We start from the raw sequence: 8330 nt of genomic DNA on the forward strand, positions 1-8330 counted from the left end.
TTTACCCACTGAAATGCATCCTCGGTGAGAAAAGGGACCCCAGATCATATCATCAGTCAGTGCAAAACTTAAAACCACAAGATCTTCATGTGTTGCTGAGCAAGACAGTGGATGGGGCTTTGAAGAGCAGGAATGGACATTTGGACCTTTTCCTTCGCTTCCTAACAGGCATTTCTCTGGAGAGCAATCAGAAACTGCAGCAGGGCTTACTGACCCAAACATACAGCACTTCCAGCAGCATCAAGAAAACATGTCAGTACATTAAGAACCTCAACAGAGAAGATCTCTCTCCTGAAAGGTGCATCAATCTTTTCCACTGCTTATTAGAAATGAATGATCATTCCATGCAAAAGGAAATTCAGAAATACCTGAAATCTAATAATGGCACAAAGCAGAACTTATCTCCAGCTCACTGTTCGGCAATGGCCCACATGCTTTTGATGTCTGAAGAGGAGCTTGACAAGTTTGACCTGGAGGCCTACAGCACATCACACGAAGGACGCAGGAGATTGATCCCAGCTATGAGGTGCTTCAAAAAGGCTAGGTGAGTTTGACATAAAGATTCTTGACAAAACTAACCGTGAAAGACAAAAAATCGTGTATTCTGTACAGGCCATTAGCTGCGTGAATCGCGCGCAAGGCAGCATGGGAACACCCAGTCTACTCCGGTGATATGTGAATTCCTTTCTGCAGACAGTGCAGAGGACTGTATCATCATCAGGACATTTTTAAAAGTAAATGTTCAAACCAATGACCAGGCAGCAGATCTCTTCACTCTCTTTCATTTTACAGTCTAATAGTTGCTGACTAGAACAGCTCCGTATCAAAGGTGATATGGAATCGATTGATCTGCGTTATTTTTATTATTTGATCGTTGTTTAATTGTTATTTTTAATTAGTTATTTTGACAGCTTTGAAATAAATGTATTATTATTATTATTATTATTATTATTATATTATTATTGTTGTTGTTGTTGTTGTTTTATACGTCCTACAGACTCGCTGGCTTTCCACTCAGTGCAACAACCTGTGAAATGTTGGCCTCAGTTCTCAAGTCTCCAAACTCTCTGATGGAGCTAGACCTGAGGGACTGTGACCTGGGAGATCATGGAGTTCAGATTCTCTGCACAGGACTCTCTAGTTCCCACTGCAAACTGCAGACATTAAGGTTGGTGATGGTTGTAGATTTGTGTTGTAGTTTACAGTACATCACACCTCTGTTTACAGTCCTTATATCATAACACTTCTAACTCCCTACCACAAACCTACAGTACCATGTACTCTCGTCTCATCCCTCCTCTTCATCCTTCTCCCTCTACCCCTTCATCTACCACTTCATCTACCCCTTCTCCCTCTACCACTTCATCTACCACTTCATCTACCACTTCTCCACCTACCACTTCTCCATCTACCACTTCTCCATCTACCACTTCATCTACCACTTCATCTATCACTTCTCCATCTACCACTTCTCCATCTACCACTTCATCTACCACTTCATCTATCACTTCTCCATCTACCACTTCTCCATCTACCACTTCATCTACCACTTCACCTACCACTTCTCCATCTACCACTTCTCCATCTTCCACTTCTCCATCTTTCACTTCTTCATCTACCACTTCTCCATCTACCACTTCATCTACCACTTCTCCATCTACCACTTCTCCATCTACCACTTCATCTACCACTTCATCTACCCCTTCTCCATCTACCACTTCATCTACCACTTCTCCATCTACCACTTCTCCATCTTCCACTTCTCCATCTTTCACTTCTTCATCTACCACTTCTCCATCTACCCCTTCTCTACCACTTCATCTATCACTTCTTCATCTACCACTCCATCTACCACTTCATCTACCACTTCTCCATCTACCACTTCTCCATCTACCACTTCATCTACCACTTCATCTACCCCTTCTCCATCTACCACTTCATCTACCCCTTCTCCATCTACCACTTCATCTATCACTTCTTCATCTACCACTCCATCTACCACTTCATCTACCACTTCATCTACCACTTCATCTACCACTTCTCCATCTACCACTTCATCTATCACTTCTTCATCTACCACTTCTCCATCTACCACTTCATCTACCACTTCTCCATCTACCACTTCTCCATCTTTCACTTCTCCATCTTCCACTTCTCCATCTTTCACTTCTCCATCTACCACTTCTCCATCTACCACTTCTCCATCTACCACTCCATCTACCCCTCCATCTACCACTTCTCCATCTACCACTTCATCTACCACTTCTCCATCTACCACTTCACCATCTTTCACTTCTCCATCTACCACTTCTCCATCTTTCACTTCTCCATCTTCCACTTCTCCATCTTTCACTTCTCCATCTACCACTTCTCCATCTACCACTTCATCTACCACTTCATCTACCACTTCTCCATCTACCACTTCTCCATCTACCACTTCATCTACCACTTCATCTACCACTTCTCCATCTACCACTTCATCTACCACTTCTCCATCTACCACTTCATCTACCACTTCTCCATCTACCACTTCTCCATCTACCCCTTCTCCATCTACCACTTCATCTACCACTTCATCTACCACTTCTCCATCTACCACTTCATCTACCACTTCTCCACCTACCACTTCTCTACCACTTCTCCATCTACCACTTCATCTACCACTTCATCTACCACTTCTCCATCTACCACTTCTCTACCACTTCTCCATCTACCACTTCATCTACCACTTCATCTACCACTTCTCCATCTACCACTTCATCTACCACTTCTCCACCTACCACTTCTCTACCACTTCTCCATCTACCACTTCATCTACCACTTCATCTACCACTTCTCCATCTACCACTTCATCTACCACTTCATCTACCACTTCTCCATCTACCACTTCATCTACCACTTCTCCACCTACCACTTCTCTACCACTTCTCCATCTACCACTTCATCTACCACTTCATCTACCACTTCTCCATCTACCACTTCATCTACCACTTCTCCCTCTACCCCTTCATCTACCACTTCATCTACCACTTCTCCATCTACCACTTCATCTACCACTTCATCTACCACTTCTCCATCTACCACTTCATCTACCACTTCTCCATCTACCACTTCATCTACCACTTCATCTACCACTTCATCTACCACTTCTCCATCTACCACTTCACCTACCACTTCTCCATCTACCACTTCTTCATCTTCCACCTCTTCATCTACCACTTCTCCATCTACGGTAGCATGTGTTGTCTGCACTCTTATCCTCTAGTCAGGGATGTAGTGGTAAATAAAGAGGTGGGTAAACTATGGATTCTGTGATCACAGTGGGGATGGACTGTGCCATGCGTTATTGGATGTTTAAAAAAGGCGTTCAGAACATGTTTGATGATGATGGTGGAGGTTATTGAGTAATGTTTAGAACAATACCAGTGGTATTATATAGGTCCTAGAGTGTTGATGAGTGCACATATTGTGAAGGTGCATAATACAGTGCAACTTTTCAATGTTAAAAGTTGCAATTGGTGAATAAACTCTTTTGACAGGTGGATAAACTCTAATAAGCGGTGGATAAACTTTGAAATTTCAGAGGTGCATAAACTGTACTTAGAAATGTTTACTTGCATTTAGCCTCCACTACATCCTTGCCTCTAGAAATACATGTTGACTGATGCTGTATAAACTCATACCCAGTGTCTCCTCCAGCCTTGTGCAACATTCAGAATTGAATTGAGAATGATTCCTAAATTCTAATTCAATTCAATTCTTGAATTTGAATTGAGGTCAAGAACAGAGGTCTACAAAAATGTAGAATTACAATTTGAATTTGAATCAAAGGAAGTAGAATTGAAATTCAATGAAATAAAAAAAAAAACATCTACATAATTAAAAGGTAGTGTTTAATAAGTTTCACAGTATATGTCAGATATGATTGCAACAAACACACAGCTTATAATTGAAAACAGAAGCCAAATGCATTTCTAAAGTAACCTTCCCAAACTGAATGTATGTGAGATTCAACACATTCTTGCTGTTATGTGACTGTGGAATTATTTTGAATTGCCATGAATTGAATTCCACTTCCTGTCATTCCAATTCCAATTCTAATTCAACTTCCTGTGGGGTCAATTCAAATTACAATTCATGAATTGAATGGAGGGCAATTCTAAAATTCGGAATTGTGCACAAGCCTGGTCTCCTCTGAACCGTAGCTTGGATGTTATTCCTCATTCTGTAAGTGGCTTTTGAGAAAAGTGACTCCAAATGAATAAATGCTAAATGCAAACATGAACCAGGAAATCTGTATAATGGATGTAATCCTGGTGTAATCCTAGAACGCAACCCACTATAGTGTATGCTATGTTTGTTTCGGGATTACTATATTGAGAAAGGTCTCTTTTTTCAGGCTGCCTGGTTGTCTTGTCTCTGATAGAGGTTGTAATGATCTGGTGATAGCTCTAACTTCAAACACCTCCCAAATAAAAGAGCTGGATCTGAGTTATAATCATCCTGGAGAATCAGGACTGATACTGTTATCTACGCAAGTGGAGACACTCAAGTAAGTCAAGAGAAATGTGCTATTATATTACTCTATTTTATTGTTATTATATAACAATTATTGCAATATTGTTCAATATGACAATTTCATATGTGTGTGTGTGTGTGTGTGTGTGTGTGTGCTTGTCCGCTTGTCCAACAGAGCTGAATACTGTTCACGTATCAGATTGAAGGAAGGTGTGCAGAAATGTGAGTCTTCGTCTTTCCTTCTCATGTTGTGTGTAATAATGAGATGCATTTAATATGAACTTGACAGAGTAGAGTTTTAAAGTTATATTATAGACTTTATCTTGCATTGTAATGTTCTCATAACATTAGCCCTACCATCGAACCTGTCAGTGTTGTCCTGTTGCTACCCCTTTGCACTTCGGCTTCCACCAAAACAGATGTTTTCATCTGATAGCACAATTGATGGCAATCCCTAAGCAAAGACACATTGGACCTAGTTCCACACCTCATTTAGGTAGTGCAGCAATTTTGTAGTCTGAAGTGATTGCAATAGAAAGACACATGTTGAAATGTTCTCGTATTTTGGATGAGAAACCCAGATAAGAAACTTATTTTCAGTGCTCAATGTTGACAATTATGGTGTGTATGTGTGTGTGTGTGTGTGTGTGTTAGCCATCACTGTTCTGATGAGGATGTTCTCTCCTTTCTCCTCTCCTCTTGTCTGCAGATATCAGTTATCTCACCCTGGACCCAAACACAGCACACAAAAAAGTCTCCATCTCTGAGTGCAAGAGAAAAGCAGCATTTGTGGAAGTGGAGCAACCGTATCCCAAACACCCAGAGAGATTTCGCTTTGCGTCTCAGGTGCTGTGTGGAGAGGCTGTGTCTGGACAGTGCTACTGGGAGGCTGAGTGGAGTGGCTTTGGGGCTCATATAGCCGTGGCCTATAAAAGCATCCAGAGGAAAAGCGTGCGTACAGCCAACAACATGGGAAAGGACAGCAAGTCCTGGACTCTGGCCTGTTGTTCTGACAGTTACTCTACCTGGCACAATAACAAAAGCACTAAAATAACCGTCCTCCGCAGACCCTCCAGGAGAGTAGGGGTCTACCTGAACTGGCAGGCCGGCATTCTGTCCTTCTACAGTGTCTCACCTGACTCATTCACCCTCCTGCACACGTTCTACACCACGTTCACTGAGCCCCTCTATCCAGGGTTTAAGCTGATGTCTAGAGGCTCCTCAGTGTCCCTTGTATAAGACACACAATTTCCAATGAAAAGGACTGCAGCACAACCAGTGTCTTGGGCATGGCTCTAAAGTGTGGATTGTGTCTTAATTGTAAAACATAACTACATTGACTTCCCCTCCATTGAGGCTATCCAGGGCAAGCAATGCTTGTGTAAGGTGCATAGCATCGTCAAAGACTGTTCCCATCCCAACCACAGATCATTCACCCCACTCCCCTCCAGGGGGCGCTACAGGTCTTTCCGCACCCAAACCAGCAGGTTCAGAGGCAGCTTCTTCCCTGCAGTGCTCACCCTACTGAACTCTAGCTCTGCACCCCATAATAATCACCCTACTGAACTCTAGCTCTGCACCCCAGCGACAGCCAACAAACTAAACCCCCTCCCTTCCATTCAGCCTGCACATACAGTGCGACTCTTATAATGTTACTGTTTCTGCACTACAAGGGTACTGTCACCACACTGCACATAGCTGTACATACTGAACATAGTATGGTCTATACTAAATATCCATATTTATAATATATTCTGCTAATCACACTGCATATGTCTACTATTCTTACTACTCTTGTAATAGTACTAAACTGCACATATCTGTACATGTCGTATAAGGTTACTGCTACAGTAATATACTACATATATTTATATTTATATTACTGTAAACCACCTTCTGCAAACCAACTGCATACTACTGTCTACACAGCACTACATATCTTGTCTTGTTTATGCTCCACAACATGGTCAAGATCCCTACAGAAATCCAGAGCTGAAGTTCACCTACAAAAAAGCCACCATCTTTGCCCAAATAAGGAGATCCGGTATCTTGAGATTTTTTCTACGGGAAAATAACATGGGGATTTTGAATCATCGCACCTGTTAAACTCTTACAGGGATGAATGCAGACGTTTTGCGCTAGAAAGTTTTGTCCTCTGCCTTCAAGTGTATCCTGTGATCTTCGGTAGGTGAAGATGGCACTCTTTGATCTTTGGTACCCCAGAACTGACAAAGCAACTTGCCACAGGCAGTTAGCTTCAATTAACACCCGGAACTCCTTATATGGGCAAAGATGGCAGTGTTGGATCCTATTTGTAGGCGAACTTCAGAGGTCTATGTTGGCCTACAAAAAAGCCACCATCTTTGCCCAAATAAGGAGATCCGGTATCTTGAGATTTTTTCTATGGGAAAATAACATGGGGATTTTCAATAATCGCACCTGTTAAACTCTCGCGGGGATGATGACATTGGAAATGCAGACGTTTTTCACTACACAGTTTTGTCCACTGCCGTGTAGTGGATACTGTGATCTTCGGTAGGTGAAGACGGCACACTTTGATCTTTGCTACCCCAGAGCTAACTTACCATGCAACTTGCCATAGGCAGTTAGCTTCAATTAACTCCTGGATCTCCTTATATGGGCAAAGATGGCAGCTTTGGATCCTTTTTGTAGGCGAACTTCAGAGGTCTATGGGCTCAGATAGGTATTTGGGTTTGGGACACTTCACAGGATCAGTATATTTGAAAATCCAACATTGATTCAATGTAAAACAGAGGGAACACTTCCAATACCACTTCAACATCAGGCTTCAACATAGTTTCAATGTTTCAAACCATATGAAATTACGAAAGATTTTGAACGTTTTTCAATAATAATAAATCTATTTCTGATTGTTTTTTTTTGTAAAAGAACATGAATATAGTGTTTTTCACAGTTACAGTGATACAATAATATACTTTATTTACCAAGCTAGGTTACACAGGAGTGTAAGTGTAGTACACTAAGTAAGCATTTGTTTGGTAACTAAACATTTTAAGTAAGAATAGCTATCAGATTTTACAGTGTAACTAAACAAATTTAGTATGAACAGCTAATATATTTTAAAGTATACAATATACTGTACATGTTATGGGTGAAAGTTTGTCATAATTCAAGTACATTTATTTTAACATTTCACTTGAAATTATTTTGTACTGATTTCTGACTCTCGTTTGTGTTTCAGTCTCAACCTCTCCATCTCTTTGTCTTTCTCATACAGGTTGTCTTTCATTTGGCCGATATCTCTCTCCAGATGTACTTGTTCTTGCCGGAGCTTCTCTATACTTCTCTCTCCATCACTTCTACTCTGTTTCAGATCATGAATTATCTTCTCCTTCACTCTGAGATCCTGAAGTAGATGTTCAATTTCTCTGCTATTCTGTCTGGTGAATTCTGCCTCCATCTTCTCTTGCTGAATTCTGATGATTCCTTGTAGTTCATACAGGAAGATCTTCATCAGGTTTCTCTCAGCCCTGGTGTCTCTCTCATAGCCCTTTCTCATCTCCTCCATCTCCCCTTTGTGTCTCTCCTTCATCTCTCTCTTCTGTTTCGTAAACTCCTCTTTTAGCCTGTCTTTCTCCATCTCTGCCACTTTCCTCTTCTCCTTCTCCTCCTTCAGCTGCCTCTCTAACTCTCCCTTCTTCTCATTCTTTGCATTCCTTAGTTCTTTCTCCAGCTCTGCTATTCTCCCCTCTAACGCAAAGATCTTTACATCTTTTTCTTGAATTTCTTCTTTCATTTTGTTAATAGAGTGTTCCAGTTCCTTCTCATGT

General features: G+C 41.3%; 1 protein-coding gene across 1 annotated transcript in view; it reads left to right on the top strand.

The window, feature by feature from the left end:
• The window catches only part of LOC134079172 (NACHT, LRR and PYD domains-containing protein 3-like), a 9976-nt gene extending 2579 nt beyond the window's left edge, over positions 1-7397 (top strand). Inside the window, exons 4-8 of the mRNA XM_062535362.1 lie at positions 1-544; positions 998-1168; positions 4400-4552; positions 4694-4740; positions 5228-7397. The exon at positions 1-544 is cut by the window's left edge and continues 1287 nt beyond it. Of these exons, the coding sequence (XP_062391346.1) occupies positions 1-544; positions 998-1168; positions 4400-4552; positions 4694-4740; positions 5228-5757 (1445 nt within the window). The 3' untranslated portion in view covers positions 5758-7397. The remainder of the gene's footprint in view (positions 545-997; positions 1169-4399; positions 4553-4693; positions 4741-5227) is intronic.
• Positions 7398-8330: the final 933 nt, after the last annotated feature.

The sequence above is a fragment of the Sardina pilchardus genome, chromosome 4 (assembly GCF_963854185.1).
Source record: "Sardina pilchardus chromosome 4, fSarPil1.1, whole genome shotgun sequence".
Classification (NCBI taxonomy): domain Eukaryota; kingdom Metazoa; phylum Chordata; class Actinopteri; order Clupeiformes; family Clupeidae; genus Sardina; species Sardina pilchardus.